Raw genomic sequence first — 23,824 nt, 5'->3', positions numbered from 1 at the left:
AATTCTCAAATCTTTATCTCTAATCCTGACCTTTCTGTGAAGCTCCAGACCTATATCTGGTTATTATAGGATATCACCATCATCTCCTCAGACTTGATTTATCCAAAATAATTTCTAGACCTAGGGAAAATATTTAGGGAAGGAAACAATATGATTGCTGTGTTGAATAAGCTGCCTGATATCACTCAGGTTTCCAGAGTGATACCTAATTTGGGGGATACAGGACCATGTGCTCAAAGGTTCCTTCAAGGCACCACACAATTGTTCCAGGGTACCATAAGGCTCTACACATGGCAGTGGATGGATATAAAGGCAAAATGACAAGGAGTGCCTGGGCCATAATAGGAACTACAGAACAAAAATGTCAGCAGTGGCAGTCAGCAGTAGCAGAGGAACAAGAAGATCCTGGACTAATTTCTGGGAGACCTAATTTCTGTTTACAGTATAAGCAGAATCCAGTCTGGGTGAGCCTTTGCCTGGGGGAAGGATCCTTTGTCCTTTGTCCCCTTCATTAGAGTTCAGGGCTACCCAGTTCATGAAGGAGAAAATTAGCTAGGGAGGTTGGGGTGGAGATGGCTTCCCCTGTCCAGACTGCTGGTGGCTGCTGAGTCTCATGATCAAACCACCTTCTCAGAAGGAGGAGCTGAAGACTGCTAGCCTACCTCCTCATTAAGTCCACTAATCTGGGTTGATCTTCTCTTGTCAGGGAAGTTCCCTTTCAGAAGGGAATTAAGGCATTTCAGGGTCTCCCTTGGTGTCTTTGGTCACCAAGAGAAACCACTGATCATTAATTTATTGTTTCCCAACTAGTCTAATTAATAAATTGTTTATTAATTACCCAGAAACTCTGTCTCTCAGGCTTTTCATTCATCTCAGTTGGGTTGAGAACAAGAGAGTTGCAGGGAAGTTCCTCAACTGATTTCCTTGCAATTGTATTAAGACTTAAGAGGGTAACATGAGGAAAAAAGGCTGTTTTTTCCCCCTTGATTTCTCTATTTGGGAGGGAGAAAATGTGGATCTAAAAATAAAATAAAATTTAATTAAAAAAAAAAGGGGGGTGAGGAGAGGGTGTAGTCCAAGCATGGGTAGATTGGTTATATACAAAAGCATAAGTGGTAGAATGCTAACTTCATAGAACTTAGTAAAATAGTTCTGTGGGAAGGTAGAGCACGTGAAATAAGCCTGAAAAGGTGGGTTACAGATATATTGGGAAAGGCATGAAATTCCAGACTGTGGAGCTTTTATTTGATTAAAGAGACAATAAGAACCCATTGAAAATTCTTAAATAGGGTGTAAAATGGTCAGAACTATATATATGGAGGTTTTTAAAAAGATATTTAAAATGCAATTTTATTATGCTCTAAATGAAAATGGAACAGGAATGACAGAAACAAACAAAATTTACCACCCAATACTGTGGTGAGATTGCAGCAGACTTCTATTTGAAACACAAGGGGGATGGAATTGTGGTCCAAAACAGCTAAACTCACAGGTCTAAAATATGAAATATATATGTATATATATGTATGTGTGTATAATGTATATTTTATATATGTATATGCACAAAATGTGTATATGTGTGTGTGTATATATATGTATATAACTGTCACATGCACTCTGAATTCCATTTACTTCCTTCAGAATCCTAAAAATTCAGTATATGTTCTGCTCATATATAATTAATAATAAAGTTAAGTGGTAAACCTGCTATGTCACTGACATCACAAGACAGCTGCCTATGAAACCAGACCTCTGACTCTGGTCTCTGACTTCATTCCCTTATGGGCCATCATCTTCATCAGGGAGCATAGTTGTCTGAGTAATCCATAAGTCCTACATTGCCAGTGCTGGGTCCAAGACAACCACTGGGGATGCAAGAGCATGACAACCAACTCTGAATTAAGGTCTCCAATAAATTTTCTAGCAAGCGCTAGGAAGGACTTCTCAACATTGGAGTCACTTTTGGCTGAAATGTCACAGTGCTGGGGATGTTTCTTCCTGTGGCAGATAATGGATTTCACCTTGACTTTTCTCTCCTTTGTATCCACTTTGCTGCTATACAATCCTTTTGGGTTATTTTCACATACTTATACCAGACCTCTATGCCAGTTAGGTACATTCTCATAAGTAACTCTTAGTGTTATGTCAAATATTGTTATGGCACACTGGGCTTGGGCACACTGAGAGATGGTACATCTCTAAGACCACCAAATTTCTGTGGACCAGCTGTATCCCATATTTTGAATTTAATAAACTCTTGTTAGTATAGAACACAAAAAGATAGTTCTCCACCCCCCAGGTGTCTATGTCGTTGTTCAGTCATTTCAATCATGTTTGATTCTTCCTGACCCCATTTGGAGTTTTCTTGGCAAAGGTACTGGAGTAGTTTACCATTTCTTTCTCCAGTTCATTTTACAGATGAGGAAACTGAGGCAAACAGTGTGAAGTGACTTGGCCAGGTCATACAACTAGTAAGTATCTGAAGTCAGAGCTGAATTCAAGAGGATGAGTCTTCCTGACTTCAGGTCTGGTACTCTATCCAGTATGCCATATACTTGTATATACTATACGTACTACATATAGCTACATAAGTCTTGCAAATGTGGTTTGTGGTTTTTCCAGTACCTCTTTCACCAACTAAGACAAGTTTGAACTGAACTTGGGGTTCTTCTTGAGTAGTCATCATGATGTTTTTTTTTGTTTTGCTTTTTGGAGCATTTTCTGCATCTCTGCCTTAGAACTGTGTTTTAAGACTATTTTGGTAGCTGGATGGAGGATGGATTAGTGAGGAGGGAGACTAGAGACCAAGAGCACAATTAGGATGCTATTGTAATAGTCTATTCAAGAGGTGATTAAGGCCTGAACTCAAATATTAGCCATGTGAGTGAAAAGAAGGGGCATATATATGTAAGATGTGTTGTAAAGGTAGGCTCAACAAGACTTAGCATTGATTAGATATATAGGGTGAGGAACAGGGAAGAATTGGGGTAATACCAAGGTTGCAGACTTGCATAGCTGAAAAGAATTGTAGTAAAATCAAAAGAAAAAGAGAAATTGAAGGAAGATAATGAGTTTTTCAACTCATATTGAGTTTGAGGGGCAATGGAATGCAGTAAGCAATGTAGTACTGAAGCTCTGGAGAGAGAGAGATTTGGCTGGATGTATAGATGTGAGAGTCATTTATAAAGAGATAATAATTGAACTTCTGAAAACTAGAGAGATCAGTCACTAGGTTAATAAACATTTAATAAGGGGTGGCCAGGTAGCACAGCGAGTAAGAGCACCGGCTCCAGTGTCAGGATGACCTGGAGATCGAATCCCGGGCTCAGACACTCAGCACCACACCCAGAAATAACTGGCGTAACCTTGAGCAAGTTACTTAACCCCGATTGCTTAAAAAAAAAAAAAAAACATTTAATAAGCTCTTATGTGCCAGGTATTGTACTAAGTTCTGGGGATACAAAAAGAGGCAAAAGACAGTTCCTGCCCTCAAGGAGCTCACAAAAGAGAAAAGGGATCAGAAAAGGCCTTGAGGGGTAGTTTGGGGAGGGGGAGGAAGATAAAATGACTGAGGAATCAAAGATTTGAGCTTCTGAGCATATCGATTTATTAAGCAATGCATGCCAATTGCTCAACAAATAGGGACCAGTCACCTTCCTCAGCTTTGGTACTGGACCCCAAATACAGTGGGATACAGGGGAGACAGATTTTTATACATTATAAACAATTAATCAAATAAGGCCAATTAATTAAAAGGAAAACATTAACCAAGCTACAACATTAGGTAACTTTCTTTTTTTTTTTTTAATTTTTTTATTTTAAACATTTGATTTTAAAACTTTGAATTCCAGATTCTTTCCCTTCTACCCTTGTCACCCACCCTTACTGGGAAGATAAACAATTCAATATAGGTTATACATGTGTAGTTACGAAAAACATTTCCATAGTGGATATATTGTTTAAGACTGACTATACTTCCCTCCATCCTATCCCCCCCCTTGTACTATTTTTTACTTTGATCCTGTCCTTTTTGAAAAGTGTGTACTACTAACTACCCTCCCCCCCAATCTGCCCTCCCTTCTATCATCCCCCCTCTCATCCCCTTCCCCCCTATTCTCCTGTAGGGCAAGATACCCTATTTAATGTGTATGTCATTCCCTCCCTAAGCCAAATTCAATGACAGTAAGGTTGACCCATTCCCTTTTGCCTCCCTGTTCTTCCCCTCCATTGTAGCAGTTTTCCTTTGCCTCTTTTATATGAGATAATTTACCCTATTCTGTCTCTCCCGATTTCCTCTCATAATATTCCTCTCTCACCTCTTAATATTATTTTTTAAATATCATCCCTTCCTATTCAAATTGATCCTGTGCCCCTCTGTCTATGTATACCTGTACACATATATACACACACTCACATATGTATTCATATGCACATATACCCTCCTACATAGACATATATATATATGTCTATATAAATGTATATATGTATATATATATATATACATTTATATTCCTTTCAACTGTCCTCATACTGAGAAAAGTTTCATAAGTTACAATTATCGTTTTTCCATGTAGGAATATAAATAATTCAACTTTGATAAGTTCCTTATGATTTCTTTTCCCTGTTTACCTTCTCATGCTTCTCTTGCTTCTTGTATTTGAATGTCAGATTTTCTATTCAACTCTGGTCTTTTCATCAAGAATGCTTGAAAGTCCTCTATTTCATTGAATTACCATATTTTCCCCTGAAACATTATACTCAGTATAATGGGTAGGTGATTCTTGGTTTTGATCCTAGCTCCTTTGACCTCTAGAACATCATATTCCAAGCCCTTTGATCCCTCAATGTCGAAGCTGCTAGATCTTGTGTTATCCTGATTGTGTTTCCATGATATTAAAATTGTTTCTTCTTGCTGCTTGTAATATTTTCTCGTTGATCTGTGAACTCCAGAACCTGGCTATAATATTCCTAGGAGTTTTCTTTTTGGCATCTTTTTCAGGAGGTGATTGGTGGATTCTTTCAACCTCTATTTTGCCCTCTGGTTCTAAAACATCAGGGCAATTTTTCTTGAGAATTTCTTGAAGGATAATTTCTAGGTTCTTTTTTTGATCATGGCTTTTAGGCAGACCAATAATTTTTAAATTATCTCTCCCGGATCTATTTTCCAGGTCAGTGGTTTTTCCAATGAGATATTTCACATTACCTTCTATTTTTTCATTTGTTTGGATCTGTTTAATAGTATCTTGAGTTCTCATAAAGTCACTAGCTTCCATTTGCTCCAATATAATTCTAAAGGAATAATTCTCTTCAGTGAGCTTTTGGAATTCTTTTTCCATCTGGCAAATTTGGCTTTTTAAGGCATTCTTTTCCTCATTGGCTTTTTGGGCCTCTTTTGCCATTTGAGTTAGTCTATTTTTTAAGGTGTTATTTTCTTCAATCTAGTTGTTGACTCACTTTTCATGATATTTTTGCATTATTCTCATTTCTCTTCCCAATTTTTCCTCCAATTCTCTTATTTGATTTTCAAAATCCTTCTTGAGCTCCTCCATGGCAGGAGTTCTGACTTCATTGTCTTCCTCCTGTTCCATGCTTTGATCCTTTTTGTCCCCAAAAAAGGAATCTGAAATTGAATTGCTGAGCTTGCTTTGCTTCCTTTGCTTTCTCATGTTGCCACTCAATTACTTGACTTTTGAGCTTTTTGCCACAGGAGAACTCTGCTTCCAGAGAGGACAGTTTGTTCTAAATTGCTGGGGTTTTTGTAGCTGCTGGAGCTATTAGTTGGGTGCCCTCTCTGCAGCCCCCACAAGCTCTGGCATGTGATCACACACCCCAAGACCTCCACCCAAGACAGCAATCCAGATCCAAGCAGGTTAAAGCAAGAGCAATTACCCTCTGAATGGTCGTTTTGTCCCCCTACAATCTGCAAGCCAGGAGCTCTGAAGCAGCCACTTGGTGGGCCACACCTCCACCACTTCTCACCCCAGGGGCAGGGGCTAGACCACACTCTGTCCCCCCCAGTTTCACCAGAGTTCCACACTGACCTTTTACTTTGTCTTTGGCATGTATGGGTTGATAATTCTGGAAACTGCCACAGCTGCTGGTGATCCACTCTTCTGAAGTCCACTCTAGCCGCTGCTAGTTAGGACCCTGAGGCTAAAACTATGGGCTCACACGGACTGGGCTCAGCTCCCAGCATGCTGCTATGGCCCCTTCCTGCCAGCCTGCCAGGCTGCCTTCAGTGGGAGATTTGTTTCTCTCTGTCACGTTGTGGGTTCTGTAGCTCTAAAATTTGTTTAGAGTCATACTGTATAGGTATTTGAGGTGGTTATGGGGGGAGCTCAAGGAGTTTTCCTGCTGTTACGATGCCATCTTGGCTCTGCCCTGGTAATCTGGTTTCTAATTGAAAGAAATATTAGGGACTTTCCAAGGTGAGAGGTGGAGAGTTAACAGGTCCAGTTCCCTGAATTTAGAAAAAGATTGTAAACAACCAAAGGAACATGGACACAATAACTGATTGATCAACATGGGGCCAGTTTTCAGGTAAGACACATGGGTTGCTTGAGATGTTGTTGTTATTGTTATTGTTTGTCTTTCATTCTCTAAGAGGACCATGACATCAGGAAGATGACCTGCAAGCGAACTGGATTTAAGAGAGGGAGGGCTGTGCAAAGTCACTAGTCTCACTTTCTCCTCCAGAGCCATCTGGGTCCAGTGGCAAGATATAGGTCAGGACAAATGGAGATGGCCTTGCTTAAAATGTACAATCGTGAGAAAAATTCCTTACATCAGTCTTTGGATTTGACTGGGTTTCTGGTCAGCATAACTTAGGTCCTTAGTTAAGGGTCTCTGAACAGCAGGTAGAGGTAGTCCAGTTTCCCAGCTAAACTTAACTCAGGGTTAGGTTCAAACAATGCAACAAAATCCTCTCACAATTCCTACAAATTAAAGAGTTTTCTCACAGAAATTGGACTAGATTCATAATTGAATAGAAAGGGAACTGAGCTAGCTCCAGAATTGAGTCAAAAGATGGAGTCAGTGCTGTTCACTCTATTCCCATCACCACTTGCTGCTCCAATCCCCCCACTACCCTGAACCCCCAGAGGTGGTGGAAGACAGGTAAGGATCCATTCAGGCAGGCTGAGAAGGTGTGGTCAGACTGGAAAGAAGAGAACTGGGATAGAGCTAAGTCATGAAAATGCAAGAGGAGAGAATATTCAAAAGGAAGGAGTGGTCAGCTGAGTTACTGTTGCAGAGATCAGGAACCCAGAGATTGAAAAAGGCCATTACATTTAGTAATTAAGAGATAATTGGTAAGAAATGAGAAAATAAACTGCTCCCTTCCCATCTTTGGAAAAGACAGGGAGAGGAGTTACTGATGTGGAACATTTCATTTACTGTTACATTCAATTGATGTGCTGGTTAATTTTGCCAAACTTTTTCTTCTTTGTTGCAAGGAATTTTTTTTTTTTTTAGGTACAGAAGGTTAAGGAATATATTTGCAAAAGAAGGTAAAATAAAAATAAAATAGAGCAAGAATTTTGAAAGGATAGTGACAACCTTGAAGAGAACCATCTCATATATGTGGTGGGTTTGAAAGCCAAGATTGCAAAGGTTTGAGAAGTGAGTGAGAGAAGAGGAAATAGAAGCAACAAATGTAGGTGGCTTTTTTGGGGGTGGGGGTGGGGGTGGTGAACTTAAGGAATCGAGGCAATATATAGGACGGTGACTTGAAAGGACAAAGAGATATTGGCAGATAGGTGGAAATAATAGATAAGAGTGCTGGACTTGGATTCAGGAAGGCCTGAGTTTGAATCTTGTCTCAGATATTTATTAACTCTAAACTCTGAGAAAATCACTTACTCAGTTTTTCATCTGTCAAATGGAGATAACAATAGCACCTATCTCCCGGCGTTGTGAGAATAAAATGAGATAATATTTGTAAAGTGCTTTGTAAACCTCATAGGGCTCTATAAATGCTAGTAGCATGGTGAGATAATATTTGTAAAGTGCTTTGTAAACCTCATAGGGCTCTATAAATGCTAGTAGCATGGTGAGGATGATGATGTTTGTAGGTAGTGGAGGAGTCCTGGCAAGGGGAAAATGCAAAGGAAATGGAAAATCATCTTTCCTCTCAAGGACATGGTAATCAAAGGGGACAGTTAGAGCATGACTGAGTATAAAAGACACAGAAATGTACATAGGCTAAGGAAAGGAAACAAAACAAGGCAAAAGGATGTAAGACAATTTTCCTTTATCAGATATTAATCTTTTACTATTCTATCTTTCCGTCTGTCTTACAATCCCACACCTGCTCTTCACCCTCACCATGACCTCCAATCCTTCCACCCCTCAGTTCTTTCCCAGGCCATCACCCATAAAAGAGCTATACTCTTTCCCTATCTCAGCCCCTTGGTGAATCAGTTCAATTCTTCATTCCCTTCATTTCTGGAGTCCCTTGCCCCCTAATCCTATTGCCAATATTGTCCTGCTAAGCCCCAGCCTTGGATTACTGTCACTGTCTATTACCTTCACTCCTACTCACTGCTGCTACTGAAGCTGGAGAATCTTGAAATCTAGCTGAGTCCACTACAAATTTATATTATATAACCATAACTGGGCCCTCACTGGGGCAAAGCAATCCTTTTACACCTTTCTTATTTGATTTACTGGGGGATGGGGTAGCTAGTGGATAGAGAGCCTGGAGTCAGGGGTCTTGAGTTCAAATGTGGCCTCAGACACTTACTAGCTGTGTGACCCTGTGCAAATTACTTAACTCTGTTAGCCTCAGTTTCCTCATCTGTAAAATGAGTCAGAGAAGGATTCTGTAATTATAATAATAAATTATTCTGTAATGTAAACCATTACAGAATCTTTTCCAAGAAAACCCCAAATGGGATCATAAAGAGTCAGACACCAATGAAACAACTGAACAATAACAAATTTAAATTCTTCTAACAACAATAAGAGTAGGGATAGGGACAAGGGAGGGGATCAGTGATTTCACTGATATTTTATTGTAAATAGCTGGGCTGCACAGTGAATAGAGCACAGGACTTGGAATACAGAGAAATTGAAGTTAGAATTCTGCCTCAGACATTTACTAACTGTGTGACTAGTTAAGTGACAGGCAAGTCACTTAACCCTGTATACTTCAGTCTCCTCATCTGTAAAACGAGCTGGGAAAGGGAATGGCAAACCACTCCAGCATTTGGCCAGGAAATGACTGAATAACAACAGTGAAAGAGAAGGGGTCAGGAGAAAGGGAAAGGATGAAGACTTGAGAGAAAGGGGCATGATTAAAAGGGCCAATTCCTAGGGGAGACAGGAGGGGATGGGATCAAAGGTAGCCATAAGAGTTGTTCTTGGTGTGGAGAAAAGCCACATCTTCAGCAGAGACTAGAATGAAGAGAAAGGAGTATGCTGAAGATAATGGAGCATTAGGTAGGATAGCGGAAAAGAGAAAATTAGTTATTGTAAAAAGACTTCTCAGGGAATGTCTAGTTCCACTGTGTCCCTTCCACATGGGTGGGGGTACCCTCCTTTGATTGGCTGCCTGTCTCTTTCCTTTTCAGAATGGATACCATAAACTGAATGGGTGGGAGCAGGGGGACTTGCCTTTTCTTCCTGATCCCTTTCACCCCAGCTCTGAGAAAAGGGTATGGTGGGGTTTCTTTCTCTTCTGTGATGCTTGTCAACAGTTTCAGCTGCAGAAGGTGATCCCCAGGGAGCCAGGAGTTCAAGCCATGGAGACCTTTGAGCCAGGACTGCAGGCAGGATTGAGTGGCCAGGTTGGCATGTAAACCCTAGGAAGCCAGGGAGTCTGGGATTTGAGTCAACTATATTCTATGGGAACTGAACTAAACTATGAACTCAATCCCCTTCCCCCTCCAAAGATTGAGATGGTGCAGGAGGGAGCAGGATTATATTTCCCACATGTTGGGGGAATATGTTTGTATGTTTGTTATTATACCTTTGGAAGTTAATATTCTTTTGTAAAAGCTAATCTGACTTTTAGTAACTAATGGAACTGGAGGGAATACCCACCCCCTATGAAGGCAGGTAAGGGTTGGGGAAGACCATAGGTGAGGGATAAAGTCATTTGCAGAGGGCAAACCCCCGTGAGGATCCTGGAGGACCTTGGGAGGAGAAGGGGTGAAATCTAATCTTTCTGGCCTTCAATCAGTGGGGGCCAGCATGGTCTGCTACAATTAGAAATGACATCTCTTATTCTCAGTGTGGGTCTAGAAGCGCTAATGTGTTAAATGAAGGGTAAAGGTGTGTTTATGACTTCTTATCCCTTTAGGAAATGGTGCCCTGGAGGAATTGAAATGGCAATCTAGGCAGTCAAGGCAGGAAGCAGCTTTGGGGAGTGTGTCCCCTGTACTTCTCTATTAGAGCCCAGTAGGAGAACATTCCATCCTGGGGTTGGAGTGTGACCCTTCCAGTCACAGAGAGTGGAGGGAGTTGTAGATTCTAAGGAGAGTTGTACCTGGTAGGCACTTAATAAATGTTTGTTGCCTAATGAATTTATTGCCTGGGAAAGTGTGCTTCCTGGTTTCTACCTTAACAGCCATCTACCATGGTAGTATACAGGTTATGGTATACTAGCGCCACCTAGTGACGATATACTTTGACTTAAAAACATGCCTACCCATTGCTACTGCCATCCTTTGCCACCAGACCCCGTCCTATCTTCCAGTCCCACAGTGATAGCTATTGCTAGAGTCCTGGTCCAACCCCAACTTCTCTTTCCACAGTTTCTAGACATGGAAGTTCTCATCCCCTCATCTGACTCCACCTAGGCCCCCTTATCCTTTATTTTGTTATTCCTCCCCAGGTCTCCCTATGAGTTTGGGGAGTTCAGAGTTTATTTAGAAGTTTAATCTGTAAAACCAAAGACATGACCTAGAGCCAATGCCAGATTCTCCAGGGAGATCCAACCGTCTTCCAAAACAAAGCATTTCCAGTGTCTATTATAGACAGGAAGTTTCTATTGCCAGAGTTTATACCTATCTCTTTTGCTCCTGCTTTCTGGGGAAGAGAGAGCTGTTGACCAGTGTCCTTCTAGAGATAGTGGTCAAATTCCCTCCCCAGGTTTTCTAGGTTAAATAACACAGATCACTTTTCTTTCTTTTTTTTTTTTCTTAAAGCAATTGGGGTTAAGTAACTTGCTCAAAGTTACACGGCCAGTTATTTCTAGGTGTGGTGCTAAGTATCTGAGTCCAGATTCCATCCCAGGTCTCCCGACTTTGGGGCCAGTGTTCTTACTCACTTCGCCACCTGGCCGACCCTTGATCGCTTTTCTTTTATTATTATTTTTTTCCCATCCCTTTTCCCCATTTTTTCACCAGAAGGCCCCTAAAGCACAAAGAAAGTTCCATGACAAGAAGATGGATTTACTAGCTCCGGAAGGCCTTTTGACTTGCATTAATTGCCAGGTTGCCTGCCCTTTTTTTAGTTTTTGAGAGATTAGAGATTAGGATTGCCTCTTTGATGGGGTACCTGGGGTCTAAATCAATTTGTAACATCAATTTGTAGAACCAGTCTGTACAATTGTAACTGCAATCTGTATTGTCAAACTCTGCCCCTTCTCCCCTATCCTTACTCTGCCTAGGCAACACCTTGTAACTCCTTTGTTCTTACTTAATCTCTTCATGTCTCCTCGGTCTGGCCCACTGGCCCAAATCTCATCTAAACTATCTATGTACAAAAGTCACAAGTTCCTCTCAGTCAGCCCTAACCTTTATCTATGCACTGAGGTCCCTTCCATCCAGTCATCCCTGACAATGGCAGCCCTACCCTTTAAAAGTAAAAGCCTGTACCCCTCTTACTTGCAGGTCCCCTAAAGGACTCTTGCCCGCTTCTTATAGAAGCATAACAATAAACTTCTACAACTCTCACTCCAATTAAGCCTGAGACCTTGAATTCTTTCCAGACACTATTGCAGGTTTTCTGGTCTTAGATAACATCAGAATTCCTGCTAAACCTAGAGGGAGCCATCCCTCATCATCTTTACATTACACTTGGAAGGTACCATTTGACAACTGCAATTGTCATTTTGTACCTACCTCCTGCCCCAATCCCCCTTACCAAATCTAGCTTTGGTTTAGGTTGGATCCTGATGAGAACAGGGAGAAGAGAGGAGGGCAACAACTAAATGGAAAGAGAAAAATCCTTAAATCACAAATGGCAGAAACCTAGGCTAGGTCTTCAGTCACTTTCATTGTTCAATGTCTCAAACTCTCTAGGGTAGTTTCTCAAACTTTCTGATCTCAGGACCCTTTTATACTCTCAAAAATTATTAAGGACCTCCCCCAAAAGTTTTTATATGGGTACAGGAGTATGCTGTAAAAATGGTTAACCACCAGCTCTCTGAAAAAAATGTATGCAGGGCACAATTTCAAACTGCATCATTGCCATTTTATCTATCACTTCCTTAAGACTACACAATTAACAAAACAATTAACTCAGGCCTTGGGTTTCTGAGGTGCATATGCTCACACTAACAATTTAACAATTGCCCTTTAAGCTGACTCTCATACATTCATGACAGCGATATTTCTTGTGTAAGAGAGATATATTTCCTATCTTTCCTATCTTTACATTTTTCTTATACCTTATTCCACTCCCCCATCCCCAGGTAATTCTCCAGGCTCCCGGCATTTTATTTTATTTTATTTTTTTTGTTTTTGGAGGGGGAAAGGTAGGGCAGTTGGGGTTAAGTGACTTGCCCAAGGTCACACAGCTAGTTTTTGTGTTACGTGTCTGAGACCGCATTTGAACTCAGGTCTCCTAACTCTAGCGCTGGTGCTCTATTCATTGCATCACCTAGCCGCCCCAGCTCCAGGCATTTTCACTGGCTGCTTCCCATGCTTGGAATATTCTCCTTCCTCATCTCCTATTTCTGGCTTCCCTGATTTCAAGTTTCAGCTAAAATTCACCTTCTACAAGAAGCCTTTCCTGATCCCCTTTAATGCCAGCACTTTCCCTTTACTGATTATCTCCCATTTATTCTGTATGTCTCTTGTTTGTACATAGTTTTTAAAACAGTCCTCCCCACTAGACAGTGAGCACTTTGAGAACTGGGATTGTTTTTTACTTTCTTTGTATCCCCAATACTTAGCACAATATTTGATACCTAGTAGGAGCTTAATAAATGCTTATTGACAAACTATAGAGATGTATTTTTAACCTAACAAGAGATAGAAGCAATTATAAAAGATAAAATGGTAACTTTGGTTATATGAAAATGAAAGGCTTCTGTGAAAACATTAATGCACCTAGGATAAGAAGGGAAGTGGTTGAATAGGAAAAAAGTCTTTTTCAGACAAACTGCTCTCTAGACATACCTTTCCCATCTTGAAGTAGCAAGTTAATTTTTTTGTACCCAAGTCTACAGGAAAGAAATCATAGAATTTGCTAATTGGAAAGGACCTCATTGGCCATCTTTATTTGGTCCAGTACAAGTCTAATAAGAATCTCCAATGTAAGATACCCAACCAAGGGCCATATGACCTTTGTTTAAACACCTTTACATTTACATTTGTCTCTATTAAATTTTATCTTATTAGATTTGGTACAACATTATGCTTTGTCAAAACCATTTTGGTTCTTGACTCTGTCATTACCAGAAATGAGGTAAAATTGAAGTTTCTTGCCCTCTGGAGGGATATTTGCATATGCTACTACTAGGAAAAGTGAAACAAATATTTATGACATTACAACACTGTAGTACATATTAGCATTAAAATCCAGACCATCATAGTGAGAATACTAATGCTTAGCCGGAATCAAAACTGAATGAATCATTTAAAGAACACGTGATCAAAAGAGTAATCAAAATAATTCTTTATAAAAAGAATATGCAACTTCAAGGAAGGTTTAAATTAAGAAATAAGACTTGTAGAAAACTGCTTAAATAGAAAACCATATGCGATTATAGTAGGAACCTGATTCTCCCTTTATGTCTAGGACAACTGGGCTTCAAAACTATTGACCCACTGACTCTGACCATAGGAAATTTTCTGATTGGCTTTTCTCTGATTTATGAGTTCCTTTCTTATTGAGTTCTCTGAGCTGTCTCTTAGTTCACTTATTGCTTCCCCTAACCATACTTCGCCTTTGCCTTTTCCATCTCCTATTCTTATTTCCAAGGTTCTTCCAAGAAGACCTTTTCCTCTGCTCTGGGCCAGTTTATCTGTCTTCTCTTTAGGGCTTTCCCAATATTTTCCTAAAAAACGCTTTTAGGTATTTAGTCATATCCTAGTTCATCTGATAGCTTAAAAGTCCCCCTTGCCACCTGGGGAAGAGGACATTGAGGTCAGGGATCTAATAACTCAGATTGCCATGCCCATGGAGATGAAGTATCCGAGAATGCCTTATGTGCTCCTTGAAAATGTTGTAAAGTATTTTTAAATATAGATCTAATTTACATATGTAAATACAGGTACTGGCAAAGAATGTTAATGTACAGTCAGTATATGTAAAAAAGGCTGGATGATGTAATGTTGACTATTCCCTTTTGCTGTCCAGGATCTGACTTGATGCCCTGGTTATGAATATTAGCAGTTGTACATATTGTGGGGGGAGGAAGCTTTTTAACTATTCACATGCTGGTAACCTGCCACTTTCTACTAGCCTTTCTCTAGATATTATCATGTAAATCGGTATAATCTCATTTATTTGTTCCTCAGCTTCTTGGATTCTTGTTTTTCTGGTCCCTTTTGCTTATAATTTACATAATGAAAACTACCAACAAGACAGCTTGGTACCTGGAAACTGCCTGCTGGTCACAGCTCAGACATGTATCCTGACTATGTCTGGTCTCACTAATAGCTCTCCCACGCTTAAAGGATTGGATCTGTGTCATCTCTGTAAATTACTTGTATTTTCACAAAGACAACTACCACAATGATGATGATGACAACTCCCACAACCACCTTATTTTCATATAGCACTTTAATTTTCATGAATTTGTTTTCATACCCATTAAATTGGTGTAGGGGCAAGGTAAGCCCCTCTGTGAGGAATAAGATTATACAAACCAAGGCCCCAACTCAATATGACCTTTCTTTTTTTTTTTTTTATCAAATGCTTTATTAACTTCTAGTTTACATTATTCATTTCCGCAAGATTTTGAGTTACAAATTTTCTCCCCATTTTTCCCCTACCCCAAACCCCAAAATATCGATCCCACTGGATATCCACCCCCCTCCAATCTGCTCTCTTCCATATCTTCTCCCATACCCCCTCCAACTTTTAGGGTACAGTGGATCTCTATGCCCCAGTGCCTGTATATCTTATTTCCCATTTACATGTAAAATAATATTGATAATAGTATATATATATATATATATATATATATATATATTTTTTTTTTTTAAACATTTGATTTGAAAACTTTGAATTCCAGATTCATTCCCTTCCTCCCTTGTCACCCACCCTTACTGGGAAGATAAGCAATTCAATATAAGTTGTACATGTGTAGCTATGCAAAACATTTCCATAGTGGATATATTGTAAAAGACTGACTATATTTCCCTCTCTCCTATCCCACCTCCCACTTGTTCTATTCTCTACTTTGATCCTGTCCCTTTTCAAAAGCTGGTGCTTCCAACTTCCCTCCCCCCCAGGCTACCCTCCCTTCCATCATTCCCCTTCTCATCCTCTTCCCCCCCTACTCTCCTGTAGGGTGAGATACCCTATTTAGTGTGTATGTCATTCCCTCCCTAAGCCAAACTCAATGAGAATACGGCTGAGTCATTCCCTTTTGACTTTCTGTTCTTCCCCTCCATTGTAACCATTTTCCCTTACCTCTTCTATATGAGATAGTTTACCCCCAATCTGTCTCTACCCATCTCCTCTCATTATATTCCTCTCTCACCTCTTAATTTCACCTTTTAAGTATCATCCCTTCCTATTCAACTGGTCCTGTGCCCTCTATCTATGTATACCTGTACACATATATATATACACATTCACATATGTATTCATATACCCATATGCCCTCCTATATAGACATATATATGCACATTTCTATTCCCTTCAATTATTCTCATACTGAGAAAAGTTTCGTAAGTTACAATTATCATTTTTCCATGTAGGAATGTAAATAGTTCAACTTTGATAAGTTCCTTATTTCTTTTTCCTGTTTACCTTCTCATGCTTCTCCTGCTTCTTGTATCTGAATGTCAAATTTTCTATTCAATTCTGGTTTTTTCATCAAGAATGCTTGAAAGTCCTCTATTCCACCAAATGACCATATTTTCCTCTGAAACATGATACTCAGTTTTGCTGGGTAAGTGATTCTTGGTTTTAATCCCAGCTTCTTTGACCTCCAGAATATATTCCAAGTCCTTCGATCCCTCAGTGTAGAAGCTGCCAGAACCTGTTATCCTGATTGTGTTTCCACAATATTCAAATTGTTTCTTCCTGGATGCTTGTAATATTTTCTCCTTGATCTGGGAATTCTGGAATCTGGCTATAATATTCCTAGTTTTCTTTATGGGATCTTTTTCAGGAGGTGATCAGTGGATTCTTTCAACCTCTATTTTACCCTCTGTTTCTAAAACATTAGGGCAGTTTTCCTTGAGAATTTCTTGAAGGATGATTTCTAGGTTTTTTTGATCATGGCTTTCAGGTAGTCCAATAATTTTTACATTTTCTCTCCTGGATCTCTTTTCCAGGTCAGTGGTTTTCCCAATGAGATATTTCACATTGCCTTCTATTTTTTCATTTGTTTGGATCTGTTTAATAGTATCTTGATTTCTCATAAAGTCACTAGCTACCATTTGCTCCAATCTAATTCTAAAGGAATGATTCTCTTCAGTGAGCTTTTGAGATTCTTTTTCCATCTGGCAAATTCGGCTTTTTAAGGCATTCTTTTCCTCATTGCCTTTTTGAGCCTCTTTTGCCATTTGAATTAGTCGATTTTTTTTCTTCTTTAAAGCAATTGGGGTTAAGTAACTTGCTCAAGGTTACATGGCCAGTTATTTTGTGTGGGTGTTAAGTATCTGACACCAGAACCAAACCCAGGTCTCCCAACTCTGAGGCTGGCGCTCTTACTCACTGCACCATCTGGCCATCTCATAAAAGATATCACCCATACTATTTTATTTATTCATTTATTGCTTTTTGGAGGGCAATTGGGGGTGACTTGCCCAAGGACACATGGCTAGTTTTTGTGTTAAGTGTCTGAGGCCGGATTCGAACTCAGGTCCTCCTGACTTCCGGGCCAATGCTCTATTCACTGCCCCACCTAGCTGCTCCCAGAGTTGGTCTATTTTTTTTTAGGTGTTATTTTCTTCAGTCAGGTTGTTGACTCTCATTTCATAATTTTCTTGCATCATTCTCATTTCTCTTCCCAATTTTTCCTCCACTTCTCTTATTTGATTTTCAAAATCCTTTTTAAGCTCCTTGATGGACTATAACCAGCTCGTATTTTTTTTGGAAGCTTTTGGTGCAGGAGTTCTGACTTCACTGTCTTCCTCCTGTTCCATGCTTTGATCCTTTTTTGTCCCCCAAATAGGAATCTAATGTTGGATTCCTCTGTTTGCTTTGCTTCCCTCATTTACTTATGTTGCCACTCAAATTACTTGACTTTTGGGCTTTTTTGCCACAGTAGGACTCTGCTACCAGACAGGGGAGCTTCGTACCAAATGCTAGGGTTTTCTCAGCTGCTGAAGGTATTAGTTGGGTACCCTCTCTGAAGCTTCCACACCCTTTGGCAAGTTGGTCACACACCCCAGGACCTCCACCCTAGACCAAAATCCAGATACAAGCAGGTTAAAGCAAGAGCGATTACCCCTCAGACTGGTGCTTCGTCCCCCTACACTCTGCAGGCCAGGAGCTGAAGTTGCTACGTGGTGGTGGCTGCACAGTTGCGGTGCCTCAGTGGCTTCTCCCTCCAGGGAATAAAGGCCCATCACATTCCCAACTACTGGATCCCAAAGTCCACACTGCACTGACCTCTCACTTTGTCCTTAGCATCTATGGGTTGATAATTCTGGAAACCGACACAGCTGCTGGTGATGTGAAGTCACTCCAGCTGGTGGTTGGTCAAGCCTGCCCTGGGGCTAAAACCTCCAGCTCTAGAAGGCCTGGGCTCAGCTACCAGAGCGCTGCACTGGCCAATTCCTGCCAGCCTGCTGGCCTGTCCTCAGCAGGAGGTTAGCTTCTTTGTATCATTTTGTGGGTTCTGTAGCTCCAAAGTTTGTTCAGAGTCACCTTTTACATGAATTGGAGGTGGTGGGAGCCAGAGCTCAGCAGAAGTCCTGTTTCTACTCTGCCATCTTGACTCCACCCCCCTCAATATGACCTTTCTATTACCCTGAGCTGTTTGGGCACAGAGGATTCTGAGAACCTGAGGGCTGCTCCTCTCCTGGGACCCTGGCCAGGTCCTTGAGAAGAGGTATGATAACTGCCCAACTCCTGGAACTAGCCATTCCAAGGAAACATCACTCTTGCGGGGGACCTTGGAGGGATTGGCCTCCATCCCCAAGCCTCATATAAGATACGATGCTTACTAAAAACACCTGGCAGTATGCCCTCTTTGTTCTCAGCATTACTTAAACTGCAAGATTCAGACCCCAAATTGGAATCTCACCCATGGAGGAAACGTCTTGCCTGGGACCCTCCGGTTCAGGACCCTTACAGCTATACTGGAATTCCCCAGCTTGTGTGGTCAGGTATTGGTGCTTCCCCGAAACAGTGATGCTTGTAAATACATACATACATACACACACACACACACACACATTATTAATCATAGTTGCTCTTATTCTGGTATCTTTAAGCCTCTTATTCTGTTATCTCCGGTTTCTTTCTCACTTGCCTATATATATACACATATATTCTGAATAAATATTCTAAAGAAATTGCCTTGGATCTTTCTTGGAATGCTGAGCATTCTGTTTACCCAAATCCTGAACCTCCTTAATGGGACAATTGGTTGATCTTAATCCTGTGAAAGAAGTAGGAGGTGAAGGTACTTTGTAACTAGCCCTGGATTTGAAGTTAAGTGATATGACTGAATGCCAGCCCTATCATTTGTTACTTGTGTGATTTGTGGGCAACTCATTTGACTTCTTTGGGTCTCCTTTCCTCATCAGTAAAGTGAGGGATTGGTTTCCAGTACCCAGGCATCACTTAGCTCTTTGTTCTTGCTCCAGGTTAAATTTGCACACCAACCAGGTAGCTTCCAAAATGGTTTGAGGAGACACAGTGATTAAATCAGGGATTTAACAAGAGTTAAAAGGAATTTTCTGACCCCAAGTCAGATAGTTAGCAAGTACCAGGGGCTTTGAGTGAAGACAACAGAGAGATTAATAGAAGACACTTACAGCTTCTGCTGGCTGCCTGGCTAGCTTTATACCAAAAGAACTTTCCACCTCCCTTGTAAGGAGAGGCTTTCTAGTCATTGTTCCTGATGGCCCCAAAAAGCTCATATTTAGAGACCATCAGATGCTAAGAGAGAGCAGTTCGTCACATTCACACACAGTAGACATGATGACAACACTAGAAGACATGTTAGCTTTGTAGCATTATGTGTGTGAGTTGCACAGATCTCATGTGTTCCTTCTATGAGTTTCCCTCCATGTGTATATTCCTCCACTGAGAGCATAATCTTGTGTGTTTGGGGTGGGGATATCTTTTTTTGTTACTATCTTTCTATTCTGTTAAGTAAATGCCTTTTGCTCTGAACTAGTATATACTTTCTGGTTGACTTAGTTAAAACTAAACATTGATAAAAGTTCTTGAGCTGTATAGTTCTGAGTGGGTGACAGTCCTCAGAAGGCCTTGAGTCTGGAAGGAGCCTTCTAGAACTGGGCCATTGCCAGCTGTCCTGACTTATGTCTTGTCAAAGGACCCAGATGACTCTGGAGGAGAGTGAGGATGACAAATTTGCATAGCCCTGTCTCACTTAAATCTAATTCATTTGCAAGTCAAGACATCGCCTTCCTGATATCATTGAACAAACAATAGCCTTCTAGAACCTAGGTATGGAGGAGGGTTAGTTGCTAAAATTACATTTTATTACCACCTTAAAACACACTGTTTTGAGAAGGGGGCAATTTTTGTTACATGGAGGAAAACTGGAATGTATCTTTACAACCTCTAGCCTTTTCTAGTGAAGAGTATAGTACTTAGAAGCCAAAAGAGGCTAGGTTAGAAAGGGTAGAACTGAAAATTCTGTTCAATTTATTGAGAAAGCCTAGGACTGAGGTGAGAGAAATCAGACTCACAGTCTTAGGGCTGGAAAGGTCTCAGGTATGATCTAGGGCAATCTCTACCTGAATAGTAATTCCCTCTACAACACTTGAACCCAGTGGTCATCCAGCCTCTGCTTGAAAACTTCCTGTGATGGGAACTCACTATATACACAGAGACAACCTATTACATTTTTTGAATTAAGTAGTTTTGCTTTATGTAACCCTTTTGTCAGATGCTGTTATAGGAATGTAAATTTTTAAGATCTTCCCTGTTCCTAGGTTTAAGTGCACCAGTAGCTTGTGGTGGGAGGCTTGTTTCTCAGGAGATACTTTGTGATTGGGCAGTGGGTCAAGAAGGTTGTTACATTCTCTGAGTCAGGAGAAAGCTATATAAGTCCTGATGGGAGGCTTTGCTTTGGGGCTCACTTTGAGAAGTGTTGTGTGATTTGACCAGATGAGACTCGGGGCAGCCATTGAGAGCCTGCCCCACCGGCTTTGAAAACCCAGATGTTGATGCTTCCCTCTCTGGTAACTGTGATTTGGTATGGATGTAATGGTTGGACATTTTGGAAGGCTGTCTGCTTGATATGTTTTTCTGTTTTCTTGTAACTTCTGTCTGTATACTCTGAAGTTTGGGGTACTGACCTTTTCCCCCTGAACTAGGTAAACGATATATATTTGTTTGATTAAAGTAAACTTGTTAACCCATTTTGAGTTGCTTTCCTTTAGAAAAGCAGATCTAAGAACCTATGTTGGCAGCCACCCTGGGGATGCTGGGGTGCTTGCTGCTACAGAGGCTCACTCATGACACAAAGGGCATAGGTACATTTTGGGGACCTTACTTCCCTGGTCTGTCACCCTAATCAAATGACCTAGGAATTTTAGTATGTGGCACTATCCAAAAGTAATCACTTATCTCTTACAAGAACACAGGCTCAAAAGGTTCAAAACAGAAGTTTTATTTAAAAATTAATGGAAAAAGCTAAGATTTGCATCTGAGTCCCTAGAAAACAAAATCCTTCCAGTGACCACTCCTTCCCCCAGGGACCTGTGGAGCCTCTGTGACACCCATTATTACCCTGCACAGTGCTACCTTTCATGGCTGCTTTGTCACAATGCTTATCTTCTGCAGTAATCCTGCAGATATCCAGAAGGTGTCACCTGTCACTACTGTCTGTCAGTGCCTCTGTCCGCTATATCTTCCACTGCTCCATGGCTGCTCTCCTCCCCTCCCAGTAGGTGTTTCTATTTCTTGCCACTCAGATTTCAGTCTGCTTCCCAGGAGATCCAGGACAGAATTTTGTCATGAAGCTAAAGAAGGAAAAAGAATCCAGGAGAAAGGGATGGTCAGTTGTGTTAAAAGCTGCAAAGAGGTCAAGCAGGATAAAGACCGAGAAAAAGGAACTGGATTTAGCAGGTGAAATCATTGCTAATGTGATTGGAAGCAGTTTCAGTTAAGTGGTGGGGTTAGAAACCAGAATGCAAAGAGTTAAAGGGCAGGCAATGACACAGTGGAAGCAATGAATGACTTGTTTCTAGTTTAGCTTGCTGTGTCCCCAGATCAGCACTCCATTGTCTACCTCTATCCACCAAGCCTGGAATGCAATCACTTCTCAGCTGCCCCAAGTCTAGGAATGTCTTGGACCTTTTCCTTCTCTCTCTACACTCCCCATCATAATGATCTATCTAGTTCAATCCTATAGGTTCTAATATCTCTACTCAGAAGACAATATCTATACATTGACTCTTTCCCTTTAACTCTAGTTTCACATGATCAATTGCTTGCTAGATATCTCCATCCAAATATCCTCAAGGAATCTTAAATTTAATATATCCCACTTGGCACTTCAAATCCTGTCTTGAGGCAGAGTTCTCCATGGCCAGCTCAGACCAGACATACCAGGTCACTTTCCAACCTTCTTGGTGCCATGCTGTTCCCTCTCTTTCTGCTTTAATAAAACCAACAGTGACATACCTGGAAAGAACCAAGTTAATCAATTGTCTTGTGGCTTGACTCACCATGTCTTTGACTTCCCAGATAAAAACATCCCTTCCTAGCCACCATTTACCCATATGCATTGTTTTCCCACATTAGAATATAGGCTCCCTAAAGGAACAACAGTTTTTGGCACATAGTAAGGGTTCAATATATGTAGTTTGTAGTTTCATGCATTCATTTATATCTGAAAATGGAACTCTTTACTTTCGACATAAAAATTGTCCAAGGATTTGCTGATAGGTACTGCTGCTAATCATATCTATCAACATGCAGAAACATTTTAATAACCAGTTTATATTGTAATACTGAGTATAGACCCATGATATACAAAAACCAATGGCCCCAGTAGCTGTTTCAGCAAATTTATATAGGTTTTAGTAACAAGGAAGGAGGGATACAGAGTATCCCTGTAGAGGATGAAGGATAGAAGGCAGAAGGGGAAGATCTATGTCAGGTAAAATAATAAACTAGACAGCATACTCTAGGGATAAAGCTGGAATTTGCAGACTAGCCATAAGTACAGGACTTATACCTAGTGACTTGAAATGTTCATCTTTAATAAACAGAGGTAATAAAGCTGAGTCTGAAATTCTCTTATCACTGAAGCTAAAGTTAATGTCAGCGAAGTCGTACAAGTTCTACCTAGTTATGTGACTAGGTTTCTTAATAATACAGAAAAATTATCCTATCACATCTTCCTCCTTAAATTTGCTCCTTCAAATTTTCCTATTTCTACTTAGGGGACCACCATCTTTTCATTTATTTAGGTTCAGAACCTTGAGTTAGTCTTGACTCTTCCCTCTCTTACCTCACCTAAACATTAAAATATGCTTGAAAAGTATTATTTAAAAAAAAATTCAATTAACAAATATTTTTTTCTTCCCCTCCCACCTGGAAAAACAAACTAATGTGATAATAGGCATAGTCAGGGCTTTAAACATATTCCTAAAAAAAAAAATAAACATATTCCTACATTAGCCATGTCTAAAAATGTACGTCTCCTTCTGCATCTTGAGATAGATATCAGAAGGGTAGGCATGCTCCTTCATTGGTGAGAATTCTAAAATTTTTCAGTTACTTATCTTTAGTGTTACTGTATAAACTGTTTTCCTGGTTCTGTTTAGTATCAGTTCTCAAGTCTTCTAGGTTTCTCTGAAACTTTACCTTTTATAATATCTTAGGTCCAATAATATTCCATTATATTCAAATACCATAATTTTTCTAGTCATTTCCTAATTGACTCATGCCCTCCTACTTTCTAGTCCTTTGTCACTAAAGAGTTGCTATAATTATGTGTACATATGGTGTTTTAGGAATGTACTTTCTAAGGGTTTTTTGTGGGCCAAAGCAAAATGCACCAATATTCAAGTATCCATAATTTTCTTTGTTCTACTATGTATTTGATGTTCTGGATATTATATTGAAATGGTTAAGATTATGAGTATTGATGCCTTTTGTTTTTAATTCAGTCACTTTTAGACATATCCCATGTCCTTCCCACCTCTTGGAACTGAACTCTCCCTTGTAACAAAAACTTAAGTAAAAACTAGTAAGTGATAGCACCTAACTATATATATATATATATATATATATATATATATATATATATATATAT

General features: G+C 40.2%; 1 protein-coding gene across 1 annotated transcript in view; it reads right to left on the bottom strand.

Moving 5' to 3' along the window:
- Window positions 1–21,146: 21,146 nt before the first annotated feature.
- Window positions 21,147–23,824, bottom strand: part of CENPA (centromere protein A) — a 6,984-nt gene continuing 4,306 nt past the window's right edge. The window contains exon 4 of the mRNA XM_069072027.1: window positions 21,147–21,521. Coding sequence (XP_068928128.1) covers window positions 21,477–21,521 — 45 coding nt within the window. The 3' untranslated portion in view covers window positions 21,147–21,476. The remainder of the gene's footprint in view (window positions 21,522–23,824) is intronic.

Source organism: Petaurus breviceps, unplaced genomic scaffold (genome assembly GCF_028583685.1).
Source record: "Petaurus breviceps papuanus isolate PSGF00001 unplaced genomic scaffold, PetGlider_PUasm1.0 90845, whole genome shotgun sequence".
NCBI lineage: Eukaryota > Metazoa > Chordata > Mammalia > Diprotodontia > Petauridae > Petaurus > Petaurus breviceps.
This window is presented reverse-complemented; position numbering and strand designations above follow the sequence as displayed.